Source organism: Coturnix japonica, chromosome 21 (assembly GCF_054131305.1).
Source record: "Coturnix japonica strain WE chromosome 21, WE-NBRP24, whole genome shotgun sequence".
NCBI lineage: Eukaryota > Metazoa > Chordata > Aves > Galliformes > Phasianidae > Coturnix > Coturnix japonica.
The window spans coordinates 6,219,326-6,244,860 of NC_140683.1; the positions used below are offsets into that span (position 1 = coordinate 6,219,326).

A 25,535-nucleotide genomic window follows, 5' to 3' on the forward strand; every position below is an offset into this window, starting at 1 on the left:
CCAGGCTGGCTGAGAATGCTTCTCTCACACCGTCTGTGGCCAGGACTTGGGAACAGGCAGTAAGGAGAGCAAGCCAGGCTGGTGAAGGAGCTGACTGCTCTTCATGCTGCTACTCGATGGCTGACAGGCTATGAGATTTCAGTCCAGGTCTCCTCGCACAGTGGTCCCTTTGTGGGGATAAAAAAAACCTTCAGTATTGCTAGCAGAGAGCACTACCAGGTCCCAAGCCTCCCCAGCAGGCAACTGGAGATGCGACTCCTCTTGCTTTTCCTGCATTTCTGTCCCTGGCATTTCAGAGCAGCAGCTGAATAGAGTCCCTTTAGTGTTGTTGTAGTGTTGATGGAGTCCTGTAAACTCATGCACAGATTAGTTCTCTTTTATTTGTTGGGTTTATGTCGGGTGGAGCTGCTTGGAGTCGAATTTGGTTTTGCATCCTTGAAACAAACAAATGTTGGCAGTAAATACGGGCTTATTCTAGGCTGCGAGCCATTTAGTGGTCTAACAAAGAGCCATCCATCATCCCAGGTAACTATCTATTAAGCAGACACCAGCAAGACATGGAGGGCTAAGCTGACAGGGTTTTTTTTCATGTAACAAACAGCACTGACATTTAAAGGTGAAATCCCACATAATTGTGAATTTTTAACTCCAAGTAGAAAGTTGTATTTTTTCATTTTATAATATTTGGGAAGGGATTGGAGGAAGGAGAGGAAAATTTCCTTTTTTTTTTTTTAATTGTTAATGCTTTTATCCAATTTTGTTGGATTTTTTTCTTATAAGTTTAAGAAGCAGTGTCACTCACTCATGCTGCTAATTAGATCTGCTGAGAAGACCTGTTGTTGAGCTGGCCACCGTTCTTCAGCAATCTAGAAGACTGTGCTCGGTGTGTAAGAAGAGCTTTATGTGAATATTTTTTTTCTCTGCTTCTCAAATCAGTATGTCCAAACAACTCCAGGGATTGTCTTCTCTTGTTTGTTTTATGTTCTTCATAAAACTTGCTGCCCTGGAGATAAGGGACTGCCGGAAAAAAAAGGAGTGTGATTTCTCTGCCTTTGACCTCTGTCTTCAGATGGAAGAAAACCAGTGTCTAATTGGCATGGGTGGGCGATTCGGCCTGTTTGCAGTCATGCATCCTCTGTTCTTCCTACATAGCAATGCACGGTGTGAGAAGGGACAGCGGCAAGAAGAGAGCTGATGAATTACAGAGAAGATGCGGGAAGGCAGCTCGAAGCTAAAGGCAGCGAGTGCCATCAGCACAAATTGCCGTTACTCTTCATAAACAGAGCATTATGGTGATAATCCTGACAATTTAATTCAGTGTGAGGCTGAAAGACAGCGTGTGTTGGGCTGTCACCGATCCTCTTCAGCACTGAGAGTGTTTTCCCTTTATCCTGGGTCTTTGCAGCTTCTAACCTGGGCTGCACAAGTTACAGGAATTTGTGTTGCTTTTAATTCTTAGCCTGTTGTTCCGTGTTGGGCTCTGGTCTGCGTTGTAAATTGTTTTTTAATTATTATTATTATTTTTTTTTTCCTTTTATAAATGAAATTCCCACGAGGCTTATTGAAATGTAAATACTTCATAAAATATGTATTTCTAAGAAGACAAAGCGTGAGGCAGGTCCCCGCCATCTTCAGCTGGTGTAAATGAGTGGTGCCACACTGATATACAGGAGGTGAGGATCTGACCTAGAGTTTTTCTTAAACCCCTCCACCCACCCCAGCATGCATGGGAGTAAGTCCAGAAGTGTTGAGAGTCGGAAGTAATGAGAGCAGACGTGGCTTTGTTCCTGGATGAAAATCCACTTCGGAATTAGGGATGACTGCCTTTGAAATTGGAAATCGCTCGCAATTAATTTTCACCAGTACCTGAAGCCTCTCCTTGGCTTCCACTGTGGAAAAGCAGCATTAGCCTTTGCCAAAACGATCTCACTTTGGCTCTGCTGAGATCAGTAATTCCCAATGGGTCTCAGGGAAGCTGTGTGCCTCTGTAACTTTCTTTTCAGTCTTTATGTGGCTTGAAGTTGTGGCTCCTCTGTCTAACAGTACACACATGCACGCTGATGTTTTGTGTGCTTTTCCCTTTTTTTCTTTATTTTTTTTTTAAGGTTAGGCTAGAAAATGCTCTGTCTCAGCATAACTACCACATTTCCCTCTACAGGGAAGAGCCAAGAAACAGCAGAAAGTCAGCGAGGTTTACTTTTTGTTTTTTCTCTCTTTTTTTCCGCTTATGTCTCTTTTAGCTCCTTCAACTGCAATCTAGCAGCGCCGGCCTCGACAGCTATCAGATAATTTCTTTATCTCCTAACGGCAACCTAACTAATTTATAAAGGAGAGCGCATCACCGTGAAGGCACGAGTCATTTCTCTCCCTTCTCCACGTTGTGCTCCCCCTCCCCTGCTCCCCTCACATGCTGCTCCCCGCTGAGAACCAAGTTCACATATCTGTTAGGCTGCGAGCTGGCAGCGCGCCGCGAGAGGGGAGGATCGGCGAGGGGGTGACATATCAGACAAATCAATGTCAAAGGTTTGACGTTTTCATTCATAGCTGTGTCAAAGAAACCTTGGGGGATGGGGAGGAACACTTTTCGCTTGCTTAAGCGCTTGCCGTTTATGTTTTAATTTACTGTTACACTTCTCAAAAACAAACTGAAACCCTCAGTTGTCATTTTATGCTCCATTTCCCTTTCTCCCTATCTCTCCCCCATCCCTCTCTGCATCCCCTGTGGAGGAATCTGTGTACTGAGAGTCCCAGCTGTGCAGAGATGGGGCTCCTCTCCTGTGTAGAATATCTTATGGCCGTGTTGGCCCGTACCTCTGAGGCTGAGTGACTACCTGCAGACCATCTCTTTTCCTACGCTTACATTGTGATGATGACTCAGTGGAGGCTGGGAGTGCGGGTTGCAGGATAAAGGTATTTGTTGCTTTAAGTGGAAAGGACACAGTATTCTGTTGTAATACAGAACATGGCAAAGAATTATTCATTCCTCCTTACCAGGAGTTTTGAGATCTCCGAGTGAAGAGAAAGGGAAGATCCTTGTTGGTACAGTTTGTTTCTGTACTTCGTAGAATCAGTGCCTCCTTTCAGAAACTGCCTGCATCTGTTTGTCCGTGTGAGATGTGGGAATCTGAGGAGTGCTGGGCCCCCAAGATTTATCTCTTCCTTACCCTTTAGTAAACCCCAATGAACTCCTTGGCTTCTGTGCAGTATTTATGTTTTACTCTGGTATATAAAGAGAACAAATCTCTTTTTTAGAGATGACCTTTGCTCACCGCTGAAATGCAACGACTTGAAAATTTGGACCCACAAACTTCAACTTTTATTATCCAAATAATTCCCTTGGAAATGAGGCCCGGTTTGGATGTGGCCGTAATATTAATTGCCTGAAGCTGCACAGCTGTTCCTGTGTTGTATCACCTGGTGTGTGTGTGCCCCACAAGACAGTGTTAAGGAGGACGAAGAATATCGAGTCTCCTTTATGTACATCTCTGGATGGGACCGCTTGCATGCTTTAAAATGAAGCTGGTTTTTAAGATTCGTTGGTATCTAGGCCATAGCAGTGGGCCAGCAGTGTCTTGCAAGCAGGACTAGGGAATAAATCATCTGGTTGAAGCTACAGGAAGAATGTGAGTTGACAGAATGGAAATAAATGCCCAGTGTGAAACATGGCTAGGGATAGCTGACTGAGTCGCCTTTATTTAAAAAGCAGAAGAAGAAATAGGATAAGAAGTGTTTTAAGTCCCTAACACGCAGGGCTTTGGTTTTACAGTTCTGCCAGGGGAGAATGAGGGCAAGTCCTCAGAATGGAAAAGAAAATCAAACTGCCTGTTTGGTATCAGAAGTACCTTTGGAAGCTGTGAATGAATGTGAGAGTAGGTCCATCAGGAAGAGTGTTTCTGGGCTGTGAGTTCTGCAATGGAGCAAAAGGTTGGAGTGACATAAGCTCTTGTGGGAGTGGGGTATGATGCGACTGTGTGGAAGGAAACCGAGTGAGAGTTGGCTTCATAGGAGAAGTTCCTTTTGATCCTGTTTTTTTTCCCCATTAACACTTTGTTTCTTTGGATGAGGGTTGAGTATCATCTCCCACCTTGCCATCCATCCATTACCAGTCTTTAGTTTTTTATTCACTATTTTTTTTTAAAACAGAATAAATTGAAATTGTGTTTCATTGGGTTTTTGTTTTGTCTTTGCTGCCTCAGTGTCTCAGAGATAAAGATGGAGAAGGTGTTATCCAGTCTGATGAAAGATGATCGCTTCAGGCTGCACAGACCAGGAAGCAAGGTGAGTTATTCAGCTGATTTGGAATTGCTACCATTTTCATTTACCAGTTAAATATCATGAATATTCCTCCCTTAGCTTCCATCTTTGCGGTGTGATGGTTGATATGTCCATCACGTCAGGCAATGCAAATAATCATAGAATTGCCTTACATCACCATTGTCCATTCTTTAACCTGCTGTCCAAAAACCGGTTCTTCCTAACTCTTCAGCAAATATTTTGTAGCAGACAGTAAAGCTTTCCGGCTGCAAAAGCTTTATTTTTTTTTCCCCACAGTGCTTCTCTTCTCCTCGACTTTTCTGCACTAAAGCTGTTGGAGATGGCAAATAACATATAATTGTTTCATAGAAATGAGCGAAATGTATTTGGTGATGTGCTGTGTAGGCTTTTTAATTATTACCTGTATTTACTTGGAGCCTGAAACAAAGCTTGCTGGGCTGACAGTCATCTTTTCATTGACTTCTGCAAACTTTGGGTCTGTGATCAGTTTGCTAATTCACAGCATTCAGTCATCTGCAATTTAATGGCTGAGGTGTTTTCTGCATTCTGTGCAATTAAATCCTTGAAGAACTTTCATTTTGAATGGAAATCAAGGATGCTTCAAGCATGATGCAGAATGCTTTTTTTTCTTTCCTCTTGCTGTGGTTTTGCCTGTTTGTTCTTTCTGCTTTAACATACGTGATCCTACAGCCTGTCCAGTGCATTCTCATTTCCTGCAGGTGACTGTTAAGAACTGCGGTGTTTTTGGTAGACGCGCTTTTGAAAGATGCTCCTTTTTCCTTCATTTCACAGAGAGCTCCATCTGTAGCTACTATGAGATACAGCTTAATTTCAAGCTCTTACCTTTTCACTAAAATCACCATATATTGTATGTTTTAAATGTTTGGAACATGGTTCTGATATGGTCTCTTAGCTGGTTCAACAAACACATAGAAAGATAGATGTGCTTTGTTAATTATTTGAAATAGCTTTTTGGTGTCCTTATCTGGCTAGTAAACCTGGTTGCAGCAGGACTGTGATAGGATTGGTATTTCTAGCATGCTTTCAAATTGTACCATACTCTGCACATTTAAGTGTCAAATATTCTGACTTAAATACTCATCTTCTGCCTCTCCTAATGTTCTCAAAACAAAAACAAAAGAATGCACAAACAACAACAACAAAATATATTTGGAAAACAGTTGTTGCTCTGGATTTATTTTTGCTGGGCACTGCTGCCTTGGCATGCCCTGTTATGCCAGGTGCTGTACATAAACAGAAGGAGTTGGTTCCTTTCACCTGCCATCAAAAGTAGGATTGAACTTCTCTCTTCCTTCTACCTTCAAAGTGAATGGTATTTTGCTGTTGACTGCATGGAGCTGTAATAGATCCGCTCTGGCTGTGCCTGCTGTGGGAACTCAAAAATAAAGAATTACCAATTTTTAATATGACTCAGAATCTTACAGAATTGGGAGTGAGAAATAGCTCATGGCGAAGAAATCTCTGCAGTTTAATGGGGGTGAGGTTGCAGCAGGTCAATAGGCTTCTTGAGGAATTACTTGAAAAATATACTAGAAGCAATCAAGGATGTTTGAGTTTTATTTTGTTCCCATCAGAGGTTCTGTTAGAAGTCTGATGCTTCCTCAGCTGTTGCAGGGACATGTTACCAAGTTTTAATGAAGGTTAATCTCTACTAAATTCCCTAAGTTTACTGTAAAGGCAGCAGAGTAAGCTGGGGACACAACAGACACTGCAGAGGACAGAGAGAGATGGAGGACTTGTTACAAGGAGCTGAACCTGATCTATTTGTGATGTTACCATTTGAGAGTTAGCTTTGCTTATCAGCCCTCCGTGCATTGAGTCATGTATATATTATAGTTGTGCACACAGGAATCTCATTATGATGCTCTTCGGTTCTCGTTGCCTCAACTGAAGTCCATTACAAGAAGCCCGTTGGAACATGCATTTTTTTGGGCTTCTGTGTGCAGCCAGGGAGCAAGCTGAAGTGCCTGTAAAATGTATATTTTATATTTAGGTGTATAAAATATATATGTGGCTATGTCTGGGTGTGTGAATGTTCACCTGCCTACAAAGAGAATAAATTTGATCTTTCAACTTTTATCGAGGGGGGCAGGGGGACTTGGTGAGTTCTGGAGGAGGTGTGTGGAGGTTAGTAAAAAGTTGTTATTAAAACAAAATCCTTCATTTTGTTTTGAAGTATAATGGAAGCAGGAGATGTTAGAGCCAGGGTTTGGGGCTGCTTTTTTTTTTCCTTTCCTGCTTTAAGAAAGAGAATTTCTCCACCTCAGCCTGGTTTTATTGAGTTTCTGTCCTTTCTGCCATTAACAAACTCTCCTAATGAAGTAAGAGACTTTCAGTTCTTACCCTCACCTCTCAAACCTGAATGCTGCAGTCTTTATAATCACAAGTTTCTTCTGAAAGAGGTAAGTGTGCATAGCTGTGGGGAGGTCCCCCAGTGTCCTGAGCTGGTTAAGTCACGTTATGGCCAGGCCTTTTTCTTCTTAGAGATGATAGATGCTGTTATTGATTGCAGGTTATGCTAGTGGTTAGGGATCTGCCAGAATAGGTTCATTCCAAGCATGTACAGGCTAGAAAAGCTCTTCTATCCTACTAGTTCTCCATAATGACAATAATGCTTATTTCTTAATGGATGTGAAGAAGTCATCTATGTGTAGAATAGATCAGGCAGACCTCTGGGGTAGGCTTTTATCTTTTGGTCCTCAGAAAGAGTGTAAGGGTCTCAAATTCATTGTCCTGCTCACCTGAACCAGGACACAAGCAGGATTAAAGCTTGTAAAGCATAGGGGATGGCTTCCAGTACACTTCCAGTAGAACTGCTCTGTTTGATCTGTCCAGACACTCGCATGGTGCTCTGGTTTTATTTTCTGTTCGGCTCTGAGACAGTTTTAAATGTAGATTTATTTATTTATTTAAGTTATTTTTACATTATTTTTTAAGATGAACCTCCCTGGAAGGCAGGAATCAAACACGGGTTTGGTTTTTTTTTCATGCCCATTAGGGGGCAATTTTAAAATGAGATCTGTCTCAAGGGGCTGAAGGGGATAAAAGACAAGGTGGGGATGGGAGGAGGGGAGAAGCTGTTTTCTGAGTACATTATGTTTCCTGCCATTTGCTTTTTTCATTTATTTCTCTTGGACTGACCTCACACTTTGGAAATTATGCACCTAGTTCTTTATCCCTCATTTTTGTCTTACTTTTTTTTTTCCCCCAGCACCAGGAAGAAGAGATGCCTCATTTTGAAACCTAAAGGGGGGAATAAGAAAAGTCCTTTGTAATATATTGCCATATTATCACTAAATCCCCTGACAGTTGTGACACAGAAGCAAGTCACCTGTCACTTAAGCTTGAGGTCTCTTTAATTTTCTCCTGGAATTCGCACCAGGCTGTCTTTAATTTGAGGCCTTTATTGGAATTCTGAAACCTTTCTGCCTCCCCGGTGCTCAGATCTATTCTGAGTGCTGTTACAGAATGTATACAATAACCAACAGAGGGATTCAGAAGGGGCTGAAGCACTGTTTATTTAACACTCTGGAGGGATTTTCGTGCTTATTCGGTCCAGGCTACCCGGCTTTCAATATCGCTTTGACAACCGTTATGCCCTTCTCATTAATTTTAAACAGTTAAAACACAGGAAAAAGAGAAAAAGTTTTCATTATTAAAGTGCTTTACTTTTTAATAACAGAGGATTCTGTCCGCCAGGGGAAAGGGCAAACCTCACTAATTTCACATTCATATTAAAAAACGCTGGGAAGGTGACACTTTGTGCTGCCAGGAGGCTTAACAAAAGAAAAGTGATGGGGGCTAGGAGGAGCGGGCGGGTGGGAGAAAGTTTTATGTTTCACGTCAATGGAAACTTGTTAGTCACAATGACGAGTGTCCACTTGGAGAAGGCAGCACTACTTGTAGTTTATTAAAGCCTTACAGAGGCCCCTCGACTGGAGGCTGTCTCAGCTGATTAATAGGAGTGCGTTAAGTCAAACCAAAAGATGACAATGAAACAGTCTGTATTGGCCATCTCTGCAGTGCGCTGGGAGATGGAGGGAGAGACTGGCAACCTGGGAGGCTCTTGCATGGCCTTAAAACACCAGTGTTGACTTTGGAGGTACAGGTAGTTCAGGCAGTAGGAGAGCAGGAATTCTGTACCCCATATGTGTTTGTTTCACTGGAGGATGATGCAGTGGCTGCGAGCTGTGGGATCTCAAGTTCCAAGGAAGGCGCTATGCAGGGACTTTGAACTGCACCTGGGGTCTTTCTCTGAGTGGGTTTTCTGTTAGAATACAGAGCAGCAGATCTGGGTCAGCAGAGCTTTTTGCATAGGGTGTCAGCAGCATTGCCTGGCTTCCACAGTCCCCAGGGTTCTTAGTCAGCATGATGTGGCTCCCCTGGACTCACAGCAGGGCAGAGGGGAGTTGGAGGGGTGAAGGAGCATTAGTTATGCTGGGGAGGAAGATGAGGAGTTAACCAGTATCAGATTTCTGCCTTGGGTCAAGTGCTCCAGCTTGGATGCTGGTTCCTGAGTAGCTTTTGAGAGTTGTGGTCCTTTCTTGAGGGAGGTTCACATCCATGGGTGCTTGGCTTTGTGCTTTGCTGTCAGTTTGCCATCAAAGGTGTTTTCTCCTTGTCCATATTTCCTCTATCTGCCTTGATAGTTCAGAAACAGAGCCAACCTCTTTCCTCCTCCCAGTAATGACTTGCTCCCTGCAGTGTTTGCTCTCCATTTCTTGAACCAAATCCTACAGTCTGATTATGGCAAAGCTTGAGAACATTCAAAATTGCCCTTTTTGGTTTAAGGAAGTTTCATCTGTCATGCATTTGATGCAAAGGGTTTATCTTATGTAGAGGAACCACGTGATAACAGTTACGTATGGCTTGTTCACAGTGAGGAAACATCATGTAGACATCAATAATGGAGAAGTTCATTTTAGTTGGCTTTGTTCTCAGGTGCTGAATTTGGTCCATTCTCTCCAGCATGGATATGAAGGTAGATCTCCTGCCCTATACATGCTAAGAAGGGGCCATGTGCTGTGGGGAACTGCTCAGGGGAGTTTGAAACATCAATCTGAAAGTCCTAATGAAAAAAACTCAAGTCTGGCGAGGCCAACATGGAGCCTGTGGAGAGTTACTCCAAATAACTGCAGGGGAAATGAGCAGTGGTATCTGGCCTGTTGAATCTGAGGAGGAGGAAAAAAAAAAAAAGAAAACAGGGGGAAAAAAATACACGAAAGATGTTAGAAAACACAAAATTAAAACTGATTTGCTCTCCTCACCATGGAGTGCTTACTGGCTGCTTTGACTTTAACGTCTTTATCTATAATTTTTTTTTTTTTCCTCTAGTAATATTGAGAGGATTACCTTTGTTGGCCCCTGGGTGGTTACTGTGTGATTTTACTGTTATTAAATCTATTGTAAACTGCTTCATTATTCCTGACTCAAGTTCTCTCTTTCCTCTAATCCTCTCTCCGCCCTTGTAGAAATCCAATGGTGTGGACCCTCAGGAAGTCCGGGAGCGGGCCACGGTCCTACAGACAAGATTTGAGAATTATGTTCACTCCAGTGAGGGGACCATCCGGGGGGCAAAAAAAGGTCGGTGCATTTCTTCTCTATTTATTCCAGTAGGGCTCATAAGCTGCCAAGGTTTGCTTCAGGGAAAAGGGTTGAAAGAAACCTTTTTGGGTCCGTTGGGCCCTGCAGGGGGTTGGGATGGGCCCAGAAGGCTTTGTGATGATATTATATGTTAATTTCTTGCATTCCCATATTAAGTGCAAATGAGGTTTAATCCTGGCTTTCAGCAGGATTCACATCTGAGGGCTCTGACCCAATCGTGTATGCAAACAGAAAGTGTGTTACTCCTGGAAGGTCATGGGTGACCTGATTCACCACAGCCTTGTGCAGTACCTGCTTGGTGCTTTCAGTTTTCACCAGGGGTGTTTGAAAGCTGTACGGCAGGATGCCTTGGGAGCAGCTCTCAGGCTGGTTGTTGCTATTTGGGATTGTAGGAAAATGGAAGAGATCACAACCGCATGCAAAAGCGGGCAGGAAGTAGAAAAAACAGGATTGATTTAATAATAACAGTACCTAAGAACAAATCTGGAGGTTGTGTATCCATCTTTGCCTGGCCAGATACGCTGCTGCTCTGACTGCAGCCCCAGAGGCTTTTTCCTTCTACTTCTCTGAAAAAAAAGGAGTGAGGTGGATTTGGGGAAGAAGATGGGAAACTTAACAGGGATGTGATAGGAGCTATACTGCATATACAATATAAGTCACATACTAAGTGATCGGAAACAAATGGGGAAGCTGGCCTTTGAGCTGTACAATGCAGTTGTGTAACTGAGTATGAGGAGGCTGTTCTCAACATAGAATTTACATGCAGCATTACAATAGTTTGGAATCAAGAGACATGATTGGGTCTGTTAAAGAGGTCAAAGGGGCTGTTTTTTTCTGAGTGTTAGTAAAATGTTTTTGATTGCACTCAGAAAACCTCTGTGGTCTGTTTATCCAGCACGTGTCACTGCAGGTAAGCACCACACACACACATACAATCCATATGCACTTGTTGCTGACCTCAACACTAAACTTTTTTAGTGACAAACTAGAAGTGCAGAATGTGTGTCAGGAAATGCTGAAGTGTTGTGCATCCCATTTGTCTTGTGCAGGAGTACTCCACCTCTTTTCCTATTCCACTATCTACATATGCAAATTTTCCACTGCTGAGTGGCTTCCATAAACCCCCTCTTCCTCCTCTCTGCCAGGCATCATGAATAATTAACATGGCAGCTGGCTTTTGCTTTCATGGCAGACAATCAATTGGAAACTGTGCCAGAGATGCATTTGTTTCTCTCTTTTTCTCCTTTTCCCCATTTTCTGACCCAGTCAATGTTAATAAGCAGTGTTTTGATTGCAGCTCGCTTTCAGAAGGCGAGTGGCTCCCTGCCCGCTCATCCCTTCTGCCCTTTAGATCCATATTTTCCTAACTCAGATAGTTCAGGGAAAGTGCTGCCCTTCAAACTTGATTGACTGACCAGCAGTATGATAGCATGGCAGGAGAGCTGTGGCTGAGCCCTGCTTTCTGAAGGACAAACTTCATGGAGCGTGGAGCCCCTTTTGGAAAGCTGAGGTCTTACGTGGTGAGAGGTGTGCTACTCTGAAGCTGCAGGGACAGGTAGACCTCAGTCTTCTGGACCTTCGTGCTGCTGTGATTACAGGAAGGTAGGGAAACAAACCACTGTTTGTGGTTAGTAGTCAAGCAGCTGCTCTCACCCTCTCTATCTTCAGCGCTGTTGTGTGCAGAGGGACAGCAGGGTTACAGGAGACTGCTGCTGTGCCTCAAAGCCTGTGTTGATGGTGGTTTCAGTGCATTTTTCCTTCTTATTCCCACACACTCTGAACACTGGCAAAATGTCCCCACCAGCTTACCCAGCCATTATCCACAAACCTATCTAACCTCCATTGTGTGTGGTTCTTTGTTTTTTTTGACTTGACTACAGTTGCAGTAGAAAAGAGAGGCTGGGCATGGGAAAAGGACCAGCCTAAATCCATTCTCTTAAATCAGTGCAAATCTGAAATCTCCCCAGCCCCGCATGCATCTCCTAGGGCTAATGTTGGGCCTTCATTTAAATCTCATGGGTGCTGTGATGAACGTTAGCAGCTCTGAGCTCCCCAGAGGTAAGACAGTTACGTGAGCTGAGCTTTCACCCTGCTGATATGGCAGGGCTGTTAGTTCAGATTTGGATTGGCCTCTCTTTCACATGCTCTGAGTCAGCGCTGGGGCTGGCAGTTTTCTGGCTGGACTTTGGGGACTGGGGGGAGCCTTTGGTACTTTGATTCTCAAACGATGATCTGGGGAATGAGTACCAGCAGCCTTTGCCACCTGAAGAACTGTGGGAGGTGAGCTCAGCCTTCATAATAACAGGATCTTTAGTATCAACCATTTCAAATGCTGAAAGAAAGACGGCTATATTAACTCCAATGGGACTGGGTTCAGTGCAGGAGGAAGCTCGTGTTGTTCCTTTTGAGGAGTTGCACCCTCTCACAGCAGGTGAATTCGACCAATAACTTTGTGAAAAAAACAGCAGCAGAACAGGGTTGTTAAGAACATGTGAGCTGGTTTATAAGCCCTCAGAGGGATGGCCTTCAGATGAGATGGTGAGACTTGGCGTTTGGAATTTAACATTCTCTTTTTGGGAAAATACAGGTCTCTTGATGTTCAGATGCCTCTAAAACAGTAACATTGTGAAATTGGGAAGAAGGTGCAAAAAACTCAATCTTTTCTTCTCATCGATTGGGAAAAGGAGTTCGCTTTGCTCAGTAAACAGAGCTTTGATGGATTCCCTGGGTCCTTCCAGGAGCTGATCTGCTAAAATGACATTTTTATTACTGTTCATAAACTCCAATCTCCTGCTGCTGCCAAGAGATTAGACATAAGCTGTGGGCAAACTTGCTGGTCCGGTGGCTCAACAGGCAAGGGCAGGAGAGGTTAGAGTTTAGAGCTTGCTGCTGTCAGGGACTGAGAGGGAGAGAGAGAGATGAAGGTGGTGGTTGGGGTGAGGGCTGGGGGAGGCACAGGAGGTTTAGAAGCAGAGGAGCAGTCAGGGGATTGTGGGGAGGCGTTTTCTGAGCTGTAGAGTTTCCTTACTAAAAGTCCTTGTATTCCCTATAGCAGAGAGGACAACCTGAGTATAATGTTACAGGTACATGGAGGAGCAGTGCTGGTGTTCATATTAGTGGATGATTGTCTTTGGAGCAATGAGCCCTGAGGGAAGGGCATTACAGGAATATAAAGATGTGAAAGAGAAAATTTGCACGCTATCCTATTATTTTTCCCTTCTGAGAAGGTGAGCTCTGTTCTCAGCGCGATGATGAGTCAGGAAATCCATCTGGTTCTCAGATATTTATAAGGGACTATCTAGTAACTGGTGAAAAATGCATGGGCTGCTGGGATTGTAATATCGGAGGAGTCTTCCTGTGCCACTTCCATGCTTCGATTTACTTCATCCCTGTATCCCTCTATTCCCTGTTTTCCCCTTTCTGCTGCCTTTTGATGTCAACAGCTCTTCATGCAAGATGTGCTGCAGACATTGCCCTCTGTGGCAGAAGGGGCATCCTTACAAGAGGCAAAACTAATGCAACTTAATGTAGTGTTGTTTCAGTTCCTAACCCTTCTCCACCACCTTTCTTCTCCTTACAGGATTGTACCAGTGCTATATACAACCTTCACAGATTTTTAACATGCCAACCTTATTCACCAGCTGCTGACCAGAAGGTGTCCCAAAGGACAAGACCAATGTCCTTTCAGCTGGAACAGCTGAATCTTTAAGTATATATATATAAAGATGCAGTAGCAAACAGAATTCGCTTTTTTTTTTTTTCTCTCCCCAGCACTGCAGTCTTTTGTTTGTGCCTACGCTGCCTATCCCAGAAGCCTCAAGCACATCTTCCACATCAAATCTATCCACCTGGGTCATGTGGCCAAGAGCTTTGGCCTGAGAGATGCTCCCCAGAACCTGACTACTCTTCCGACTGCTAACTTGAAGAAGAAAACCAAACCAGGAGCAAAAAGGTAGGCCAGCTTGGTGTTCTCAAGCCAAGGGATGCCATGTGCCAACCCAGGGTATGCGTTGCTCCCTGAAGTTCTTGTGGTTGCTCCAGGAGTTCGTATGTGATTGCTGAGAGGCTAAATCATGCTGAGCCATTGGCTTAGGCTGTGCTCCGAGATGTTGTTTAATTCTCCCCAAAGGAGTGCCTAAAAATTATCTGTGTTAAGCCAACTTGCTTAAACATTTGAATGGGAATTTAGTTTAAAAAAGAAAACGAGCTCCCTGTAGTTTGGCTTCTGATAAAGATGCCCTTTTTTAGAAGGAAGGTGTTATGTGTGGAGAAGTGCCTCCATGCCTGGGTTTTGCTGCACCTTTTCTGTTTTCTTAACACTTGAAGCGGAAGCAGCCTAATTTTTATTTATTTATACTTCACTCCAGAACTACTTTGAAGGATCAGGAAGGGCACAAGCACTGTTCCAGAGCTAAGCATGAGATTTCCCATATATTGGAGTGATTCTCTGCCTTGCACTGGTTGTGGTTATGATAGAGCTCCAGCAGCAGTCCTGTCAGAGCCAAACACTTCTACAGTAGAAGCTGCCAGGTTATTCCATTCGCATCCTGGTTTCCAGTCACACAGTCCTACACAGATCTGATTCCTGGCTTGGGAGCAGCTGCAGTAGCAACTCTGCCTTCATCCCTGTCTAGGGAAAGTCTCTCAGATGAGGCTGTGTGTATAATTGCTTGCTGCTGGTATATGGCATGGAGCGATAAAAGCATCAAGGAAACTGCAAAGGAATGAGTATTTTCACTTTTTGAGTTTGACCATTCTGCTTACTGTGATCCAAGGCAGAGTGAGTGGTGATTTATCTCACAATACACTTCTTCCTTCCTGGCCTTAACAAATACCAGTTATTCATCCCTGTCTTACATCTGTTCTAGTCTCCTAGGTGCACCTTTCCTGCATCAGGAATCTGAGATTCCTTGTCAAACCTGGAGGAGAAAAGCTCCAGGTACTTTCCTCTGCCTGAGATGGAGCTGAAAATGCTCAGTACCTCTCACCCTAGGTGCTTTTAGGTGGTTCCATGAGGCAAATAGTCTTCTCTTCTGAGACAGCAACATTAAGCTCTTGCGGTCTTCCCCAACTCAGCAGCAGACTACGAACTTCTGGCTTGCCTGTAAAATCACTGCAATAATTCAAAGGAAGAAAATCTTTCTTTTTTTTTCCTGGTATCAGTTGTGACTCCTTCCATGTAATTTGTTGCTGCAAACCCCATTAGCCATGCAATTAAAGCACTAATCCACTTAATTGTTCCTAGGCTGGTGACATCTCTTGCACATGTATTTTGTAGGAGGAGGGAGTTGGAAGGAAAGAAAGAATGGGGAAAGGATTTTAAAATAAAAAGTCGGAGACAGCATTGTCCTGCTTTGAGAAGCCACCAGGGACAGAGCACCGATCTGCCTCCTGCTTCAGCTGACCCTCACCAGCAGATGGGCAACAGGATGGGAATGCCCCTGTGAGGGGGGATTTAACGGAGCTTTATTTCAGGAAGAATAGCCTGATTAGCTGATAAAGAGCATGTAAGATGGTATGGGGTGGGCTTTGATGTCTTGCTGGCCCAGCAGGGTGTCAAGCTATGACTGACAGTAGCGTGTCACAGGATTACTTGGCCTGCAACAATGCCTCTCTGTGTTCCTATGATGTTGCTATTCTGTTAGAGCTACTTTTTCCCTTGTTACGCACCTCTTCTAGACAGCATTCCTCCTCCCCAAGTCTTCATCCTATTATAGTACAGACAAGCTCAAGATACAGTAGGTAGTTTAGGCACAGGATGCATGGGGTTGGGGGGATGTGGAGGCGTTGGAACAAATGGTCAGAGCAATTTGAAAGTTCATTTGCACGCGAGTCGTGCAATTACAGCTCAAGGCAAGCGGGCAGACTTTGCATGGGTTTGTCACTGCTCAAGCTCTAGGTTTCAAATGTGAGAACATCTGGAAAGTTAAAGTCCTGCACAAATAGTCTGTTGTCGTACAACTATTGCTGCCTGTGGAACTTATTTCTAATCAACTTTGTTTAAAAAATTATTTATATACTAGTATATCCTTTTTTTTTAAGGGACAGTTTAGAAAACAGTGTATACAGATTCAAATTCAGTATCTGCTAACATAAATTAACAGAGCTATCTTGAATTGCTTTCGATTTCACACTGACAAAGCAGAGAGCGGAATTTCGACTGCCATAAAAAGACAAATGGTTTTTAATTGTAATATGTGGGGCTTGAATTGATAGCAGGGTAGTCACAGGGCAATCTTTTTAATTATATTTCTCACGTGATACGGTGAGTGCTGGTTGTATTACACATTGTCTCCAAACATCTGATACTTGTTTTTAATCGGTCTGCTCACTAAGACCTCATCTCTCAGCACCTGCCCAGAGAAGAAAGAACAGGTAGTACAGTTGGAAGCGTGGTAAAGGCAACCATTAAATGTTTCTTTAAGTGGACAAAGAAAAGTTGCCATTTCTTTTTAAGTCCCCTTTTGTGCTTAGTGACTCCATAAGGAGCCTGGTTGGGGAAGGTGGGACAGGAAGATGTGGCAGCCAAGTGTGTGATGGTTCAGTGCTGGAATGTGGAAGCAGCCTCTCCTGAACAAGTGTGTATAAGTTCCATGTATTTTTTGTTAATCTTCTTGTGCAAAGCAACTGTCCCCTTAGCCATAGCAGGCTCTGGAAAACCCAATCTGAGGATGGCAAAATCATGTGCTTGTGATTTCTTTGGAAGTTGGAATGCTGTATTTAGGTAAGCCACATAAACTAGATACTGTATATTGGGTTACAGTACATCAGCTTAGTAAGTGCCTGGGCTCGTGCTTTTACTGAAGGATAGGTGCAAGGAAGCTGATCCCACTTCCATTGAGGGATTAACTGTCTTTCACTCACTGCAGAGAAGCAGCTTGCACAGGAAGCAGCTGACATGCCCAATAGACATGTCTTTTGACTCCTTCACAATGCAGATGCTGAGAACCTATTGCCATTCCCCCAAGCCTCCCTGTGCTGCTCGGTGTTTTGCACTGTGAATCAGCAGGGTTTTATGGGATTCTGTGGGGGACTGGTGGCCTGTTTCTTTTCCCTATTGATCTCTCTGGAAGCCAAAGGGTTTCACCATAATGGGGAGTCACAACTTAATTTGCCTTGTTTGTGAACTCATGCCATTACAAAGAAAGAGATAAGTCCTTAAGTTCAATGGATTCTGTGGAACTCATTGCTGCAGGAGTGAAAGATTGAATATTAAATACAATCATTGCTGCTACAGACAGCATGTGCATTAAAATAAAAATGTAAAAGTTAAGGTGAAAATCCTCTCAACTTCAAGGTTAAGTCAAACTTTAGGTAATATGGGATCAAAGTAAGGTGTATAGGATGGCTCTGTTTGAGGGGATTGATTTACATCGTTATTACACCAGCATTGCTCTAAATATGAGTATTGTTAGGCCCTTAAAGTTTTGGCTGCAAGATTGTTATTCAATTTCATCTCTCTGTGTTGCTGAAAGAATTGACTGTGGTAGGTGTGCAGTGAACTTTACTATTTGGTTGTCTTGATGTGAATACTGCTCTGCTCTGTACTGCAGCAGCACTTGATGCTCGATCTGACCAAGTAATAATTATGTCCATTCTGCTCTAGCCAGCTTCTTATCAGCAGATAAGAAGCCCTAGTCTGTCTGTTAGGAGCAATGCAGGACTGCTGATGAATTTCTTGCCCCCACTCCACTAAAAACAGCAATGGAAAAACCAATGCAAACAGGGTTGTGTTGGCTGCAGATGGTTCATCCAACGCTATAAGTAGAAAAAGCAGGTGTTGCAGCAGCCTTGGCCCAGAGGTAACCCAGCTCTGCTGCTGGCACAATTTCAGAGAGCCGTTGGAGATGCTGTCAGGCAGATTGATAGCACACTCCGTGTTGAAATGCTTTCTGATAAATGAAACAACCTGCCTCAGTCTCCTCCAAAGACACACCATGAGTTCTGGGACTGTGCGTCAGAACTTCATACTCTGTCTTCCTCAGCTGAAGCAATCTGGGAACCCTTGGTTGCTGCAGATGCTGCAAGTTGGTTAAAGGTCGTCACACTTGCTGCACTGCATCACACCAGCATTCCACGGAGCTCAAGACAAAGGAACAGCCAGCAGTACTGACTAAGAGGAAGGAGAAGAAAAAGCACCATTTAGGTAAAAAGAGGCATCTTCTCAACCATCAAATGATGCCTGAGAAACCACACACACGTGGGTGCACTGCTCTGACAGTAGGAGTTTTTAGTTCAGAGATTAGTTCAGCTCAGTAATGAAGCAGATATGTCAGCTTGGTTACATGTACTGGAATTTCAGTATGAAAATCAATAACTGCTTCAATCCTTTTCTTAGCGCTGTCCCTCATTCCTTTCACACCTGAATGTTTGAGAATCTCCACATCCATGATGAGGGGTATGTTTTAGTGGGTGTGGTGGTGGTGATGGGTTGTGGTTGCTGTAGATGATCTTAGTGGCCTTTTCCAACCTCAGTGATTCTATGATTTGAAGCTAATCACACGTGTTACAGTCATGTTAGGGGGGTTTTTGTTTGTTTTTGATGTCAACAACGATCAGCGTTGATGATTCTTATGATGCTCTGAAGCAAAGCAATGAACTGAATTGTGGAATTGAAAGGAATTACAATCCAAAATTGTTTGGATTTCCTTTGGGTGGAGGGCTGGGCAGCTGGTCACTGTGGGCAGTGACACAGAGAAGCCTTGTACTCGTGGACAGGGATAAGTTCCTCTTAATGTGCACGCTGGAGCTGTTTCATTTTCTGAGTTATGATTTCTCTATTCCCGTCTTGCTTTCCCCCAGCTAATAAAACCAGCTGTTTTCTCATCCATTTGAGCATTCCTTTCTCCTTTAAGCCCTGCTGAAATCTTGGCACTGTAGCACATCGAGATGGTCAATCATTAGTGAATATATATATATTTTTTCTCTGCGAGTTCCCCTTCGATTCAGTGTTTTGTAGTTCCCCACCAAAACACTAACTGTTGTTTGGAAGGAGGAATTTAAAGGGCTGTGGATTTCTCTGCCCGTTATCAACATGATGTGTTCTCATTAGAGCTCAATACAGCATGATATCTAGACATGAGATCACAGAAAGAGATGCTGACAATCCATGTGTTTATCCAGTGATGGGAACATGGGTTCTGTCTGTGTTGCAAATGTGTCTTACGTTTCCAGCCGTTCTGTGAAGCTTTTTGCCAGGTATCTGGTATTGCCACACAGCTCTGTTCAATTAGCATCACACCAGCCCTCGGCAACAGGGAAATACAGACATCCCGGGTTATGAGGAGAGAGAATGGACACTGAGGACAAAGAGGTTAAATACTTTGCCCAAGGATGCTCAGAGTGTGAGTACTGAGGTCTCTTTCCGTTCTCCCGGGCTTTGTCTCATAACCACAGGGCACCTTTCCTTGTTAGCTTGGCTTCTCTAGCAGAGCCCTGGAGACTTTGGCCGGTCGAGCAGAGAAGGGGATGTACAGTTAGCAGCAGCACAGCAGGGATAAGGATCTGGCCAGGGATCCTGACCTGGTGCTCTTTCCCTGCGTGCTGTCACTGCAGCCTGTCACTGTTGCCGGTGGCTCTTGCATCTTGTGGTTAATCGGGGCCTTGACAGCTGTTTTTCTCCTTGCAGTGATCAGCACGGGTTCCACAGCACAGCTCCATTGATTTTTGTGGCCCTCGTTAGAGAGAGAAACCTCTCTTTTTTTTTTTCTTCCCCACATCCTTATTTTCCCAAGTACAGCTGATCACCCCAGCAGGGGGTATTGATTTACTAATTGGGCAACGATTTCACCTGATTGATAATAAAGTGTTGGACAACCTCCCCGCTGAGCTGAAATTCAGCCTGGCAGCTACTGGTGGATTACTTGTCCTTTTGCAGCAGATAGTTCCATGTTGTTAAGTAAACTGATCTGTTGCTTGGTAACCCTGAATTACTGTAGTAAACACCTGGAGACGCAATGAAAGTGTCAGATAGAAACTTTGTCAAGTGATGGAGGGGTCTGGGCAGGGAATGTAGCTGCACAGGTACCTGCAAAGTTGTTCCAGCAGGAGCTGAGTGGCTGAGGGCACACCTTGCACTGGGGCTGTTCCTGCACCCCCTGGAGCCCCTCTGTGCTGCATTGCCACATGGGTATAGGAAGGCAGTTTGACAAGGTACATCTGTGGATGTACTGTAGGTAGGGCTTTACCAGCAGCATAATTGCTTTGCTAGAGGTGATTCTGTCTTTTTCCTTCGGTTTCTTGTGGTTTCAAAACAGGCAGTGGCTGTGTGCCTTATTTCTTTGCTATGTCCAGTTTCTAACCCTTCTGCCAATGCAGAGTTTGTGTCTTAAATTAGTGAGAGAATGGAGGCTGCACCATATAGCAGGGTTTTCTTTCCCCTGTCTTCCAGGCTTTGTATCGTAGAGCAACCATGTTACAGAGGTAATCATCACACCATCCTTCTTACCATTCAGAGCCTTCCTATTGAATGCACAGCAGCTGTGAGAACTACACGGGGATGGAAAATGAGATGTGGGAGAGGGGCGAGCAAATATCCCAGATAGCCAAGAGTTTGCTTCCCTTCCCTTCCTTGCACGTTGGGCCTAATGAAGGAGTTCATCTGTTGCTGCAACCAAGGATCTGTGGTCCCCAGCATGGCTCAGCACAGCTGAAGGAGCTGTGGAGGGCAGTGCTGTTCGGCTGCACCCTTTAGATCTGCTGAGGTCAATGTGTTATCAACGATGCATGCTGGAATGCATGTGGGATTTCTGTTGGATTCCTTCGTTGTACTTAGGTGGGCTTCTGTTTACTTCTCAGGAGAGGTTTGAGATCTGGTTCTGGCCTTTGTAATAAACCAAAGGGTGGGATGTGCAGACAACAATAGCTGCGGATGTCCCCTCATGCCCAGGACTGTGGGGATGCTATAGTGAACAGTGGGTCCTCTGCCTAAGAGACTGCAGTTCAGATAGTTAACAGAGGGAGATAACAGCAACGGGGATGAAATTTGCCCAAGGTCACAGAGCAGGACAGTGGCAGAACTTGTGGTGGAAAAATGCTGAGTGGGTTTGTATATTTATAGCTGGCAGTTCAGGGCTGCAGGGAGATCCACGTCGGAGTTTAGAGGCTGGGCAGATTGCGGCTTCCCTTGCAAAAGCTGGTCTCTGGAGAGAGAGTGCTGCAAGGTGCATGTGATGTCTGCAGGACAGTGCAAGGGAAGAGTCTGCTGGTGTGTTACACTCTTGAAATCATTTTTTTGTTGATTGTTTGTTTGGGGTTTTTGCTTTCAAGCTGTGGATTCCAGCTCTGTTTATAAAACGTTCCCATTGTTCGGTGTCTTAGAGCTCTTAGTCTTTTTCATTATTATTAGAGTTTTCAAACTGCTGTGTCACCTAATTCATCAGCCTTCAGCACAACCTTCCCTCCTTCTCCCCACCACCCCTGCAAGAGCATTTGTACAGAACAAAGGCTTGCTTTTAGAAACGGCACGATATTTTGCCACCTTTGTGAAAACCTGTCACAACAATACCTAATTTTGCATGAGACGGAATTTCAAATCAAGCCTCAAGAAAAGGAAGCTGTTCTCCTGCTAATGTGCAAATGTCACTTTCCACAGCTGTAAAATCACTAACCCACCTAGCAGAGCAAAGGAAAATCTAATTCCCGTTCTCTTCCCCCTGCACAGGTCTGACCTTCTCAAGAAGACCCATGGCAAACATCGCCTGGCTGAGATCTTGCGATCTGAATATTCCAGTGGGTTGGACTCTGGTGTATCCAAGGTCAAGAAGAAGAAGAAAAAACAGAGAAAAACAGGCAACCAGCAGATCCCAGTATGAGCCGGGACCTCCCAGTCATTTGCTGCACGACCTGCTGGAATACATCAGCCAGAGGTCAGGGTGACCTGCCAGACTGACTGACCAGTGGTTCAGTTTGTCAGGCAAATATGGGGAGGGGTCTTGAAGTTGCTGACCTCCTCCCTCTTATCCCATAGTTCCAAATGGAATTGAATCTGGATGCGTCCTGTTTCACAGCTGCAATTATATGTGGCTTCCTGAGGATGCAGCTTGTTTCTAAGGTGATATTTTTGCGAGAAAAATAAAAGAGTTTAATTATGGTTTTCTGAGCAATGTGATGTCTGTATAACCTCAAAGTGAGACAAGCGTGTTCAGAAAGGAGACGCTTTCCTATTTAAAGGACCCATAGAAACACTCTACAACGTGTTTGCTTGCTTATTTTTAGCTGGAGAAGCAGTGGTGGAGTGAAGCGGAGGAGGTGTTCGAGGTACACGTTTAGGAGGAGGGAGAGGAGGCTGCTGCTGTCCAAGGGGACGCTTCTGCTCCTGTTAAAGGTAACACACCGAGCCACTACCACCTCCCCTCTGTGCACAGGGGCAAAAACTGTCCTTGGACACCATTACTCAAATGCTGCCACCTCCCAGGAGTCTCCCCAGTTTGAGTGAAATTGGGCTGCTTGTGGAGAGCTCTGCAGTGCTGTGACACACGGTCCCTTTGGGGCAGAGCTCATGGGCACAAAACTTCATGTCAAAAGTCTGAGTTTGGGAACAAACGTTGTCACCGTAGGAAGGAGCCAGAGTGGAATCCAGCAATCTCCAAACTTCTCCTTGCCTGCAGCGTATTGTCATACCTAATTATGAAATGCAGAATATGTATGAAATGTCTCACCTCTCTGAACATGAAAGCCTTTGCAGAGCCTTGCTAACGCTTCCCACTAGTAACCCAGGCTTTCAAGGTCCTCCCTGCTTTGGCTCAGCCTCGCACTGTGCTTTATTTCAGTGTGTCCCGAGCCAACAGATTTCATTTCATGCTTTTCCCATGTGTTGGGTTTTTTTTTCCTCCTCATTCTTCCTTCCCTTATCAGCCAGTGCCCATTACTGAGAAAAGGGGACACAGTGTGATCCTGAATGCACCAAGGTTGGCTCTCGTTCTCCGTTTCCCTGCATGAGGAGACCAAGCTCTGGTGGGTCAGGAGTTTGGTGTGGGGTGACCAAGGGTTCCAAGCAGGAGACCTCCAAACCCATCCACCCAGCTCACCGTGCTGCTCCCAGCACTTCATCAGCCCTGAGCCTTCCTCCAGGGAAGGGATGGAGCTCAGCCCATCCGTGTAACGTGGGGCCAGAGGGGGTTCCAATCCAGCAGCAGAAGGGGACAAAGTCACAAGAACAATACCCACTTTGTGAATACAGAATTTGAGGGCACCTGCTGTTGGGCTGCGGTGAGTCATGCTAAGGGCTGTAGGAGGGAATAAATCAGTCCGAAAGTGTTTAATTCCTCAAGTGAATGCAAGTCTTGAGAGCCGAAATGATTCTCCTTTTCCTCCCAGGCAGTTACCAAACAACGCTGCTTTTACTGCAGTACTTTTCTGACTGTTTAAGGAAGATGTTAAAAAGACTCCAGCACAAAATTAAGTCAGTTTTTGCAGAGAGATAGAGAAAATTAATAATTATTTATTAGATTAAGATAAGAGCAACAAAACCCACCTGGGCTGTGTGATTACTGCTTGGCAGAGCAAGCGGGTCTGAGCCAAATGTCAGCTTAGAAAACAGAAAAGAAACCCCTGAGGATGAAAATGACTCAGAGAGAGCAAAGCAGGGAGTGAGTTTGGGAAGAAGTGATCTTGTCTTGTGCATGAAGGGGGGGAGCAGCTGAGCTGCTGGCTCACTGTCACATACAAATTAATGGAGGCTATTGGTAAATTCATGGTAATAGCAGCTATGGCCATCAGCACATCGTTGGGATTCCAGGAAATCGCGTTGCTGTTGGCATTGAGTGGGCATGTAAGGTTACAAACAGGGTGATGAATAATGCGGAGGGTTTTTTTTGGCTTCATCTTTGTTAGCAGGGAGGTCTGGGTTAATGGGGTGGTTAGGGAAAGGAGGAGGGGACTGTCAACAGGAAAAAGAAAGTCATAGAGGAAGTGGGCACACCTGGTTTGCTCTTAATAAACTTCAGAGCCAACGTGTATAAGTTGTAGCTGAGACAGCAGGAGCCCAGTTCTGCCCTTAGTTACACTCAGCAGCCCATCATCTCCTGCTCCTCTCCAGGTGTGGCTTTGCCTTCCCTGCTGCTTCTCTGCACCCTTCTGGCTCCGTGTCCTTCCCAGCAATGGGAGCCCACATCCTCTGCTCCTTCGGGCCGGGCTGCTCTGAGTGTGGAGGCTTTGAGAGAGGGAAAAGCAGAACAGGGACCTCAGTGTGAGGGCACAGCTGAGCAGTCGGACACTGGACACCCTGTGCCCTGCTGCTGAGATGGCAACAGAACCTCCCTGCTATGCTGGTTTATGTCCTCCATCAGCACAGGGAGGGGGCAGGAGCAGCTCTGAGCTCTCCATTTTGGTGCAGCATCGCCTGCATTCAGACAGAGCAATAAAACAGCAGCTAAAAACCACTTCTGGTGGTTTCCTTCCATTTGTGTCTCGCTGTTGTGTTGGCAAAGCAGCTCTCAGCCCTCACCTGCTCCCTGTGTCCCGGTTAAAGCTATGGAGCCAGGAGGGGTCGACAGTCAGGAATGGGTTTGGGGGTCCTTGAGCCTTCACAGGGGCTGCTGAGCTGCTCCACATTCGATGCCCATCTCAGAGCAGAGCCCACCAAGCTCAGCACCTCTCCCAACCCTTTTTTTCTTTGGGAGCTGCCTTTGTTTGGCTGCCGGGAGGTCCTTCTCCCTCCAACCCAACCTTCACAAATGCGAGAAGGCAAATTGGGATATCGCAGTTACCGACGTGTAACGAAGCCTTGTACTTCGTTAATGTCGGAGGAGGAATCAGCCCCGGCTACAAGGGACAATTAAATATTAGAGAGCGCCTTTGATTCGCGTTCCTGCTGTGCGGATGGGAGGAAGGCTGCCTGCCGCCCGCTCCTCTCCTTCCCTTTCGCCCCACGGAAAGCAAACCCGCTGCAAGTTGTCCTTTGATCGATTTTTAATATGATTTTAAAGAGTTTTGTTTGGGCCTCATTCTTATTCAATGAGATTAATTTAAAGCACTTATCCCCTGGGTTTAAGTCAATCCATGTCGGATTGGGGACGGGGTTTGTTGCCCGCGGAGGGGGCTGTTTGCAGGGCGCTCTGAAAGACTCCTTTCCCACTTCATTAACCCGAAGCTGGGAGCAAACCTCCCCCCCCCGTCCCCTCACCTCCTCTCACCCCCCATTCCTTCTCCTCGCCGAGGTTCGGGGATTTACCAAACTCCCCCATTCACATGCAAAGGATCCGATCCGGCCACAAAAGCCGGGACTCTCCGCTCGGAGCGTGGCCGCGCATTTCTCGGAGCCCCCAACCCCAAAGCTCCGGGGACGGGGCGGGGAGTTGCTCGGAGCTTTGCTCTGGGATGGAGGGGGGGGATAAGGGGGGTGTTCGGGGCCGGCCGCAGCCCGCAGCCCATCTGTCGGCTCCCGGAGCCCGAGAGCCGCTGCCCGGCTGTCCCGGAGCAGCTGCCGGGCCCACAACCTCAACCATCTGAACGACACTTTTCAAGGATGGAAACAATCCATTTTCCAAAGCGATCATTTAAAGCACTTAGGCAATTATACGCTTAAGATTAGCGTTAATAATTCACCGGGCGGATGCCGGCAGTGGGAGCGAACCCCGCTTTCCCCTTTTCCCCCGAGGGAGATGAGGGGGGTCGGGGTTGGGGGGGGGCAGAAA

General features: G+C 45.2%; 1 protein-coding gene across 8 annotated transcripts in view; it reads left to right on the forward strand.

The window, feature by feature from the left end:
- DDX31 (DEAD-box helicase 31) overlaps nt 1–25,173 on the forward strand; it is a 45,630-nt gene extending 20,457 nt beyond the window's left edge. For 3 of the 8 annotated variants that reach the window (XR_014936248.1, XM_015879291.3, XM_015879292.3), the window contains 4 exons: nt 4,197–4,278; nt 9,768–9,879; nt 13,672–13,852; nt 21,563–21,991. Coding sequence is in view for 3 of the 8 variants with exons in the window: in XM_015879291.3 (XP_015734777.2) it covers nt 4,197–4,278; nt 9,768–9,879; nt 13,672–13,852; nt 21,563–21,713 (526 nt within the window). In the remaining 5 variants the exon portion in view is untranslated. Of the gene's footprint in view, nt 1–2,240; nt 2,409–4,196; nt 4,279–9,767; nt 9,880–13,671; nt 13,853–21,562; nt 21,992–22,116 lie in introns of those variants that run through there. The other 5 variants (XR_014936245.1, XR_014936247.1, XR_014936244.1 and 2 more) reach the window with 5 other exon arrangements.
- Nucleotides 25,174–25,535: the final 362 nt, after the last annotated feature.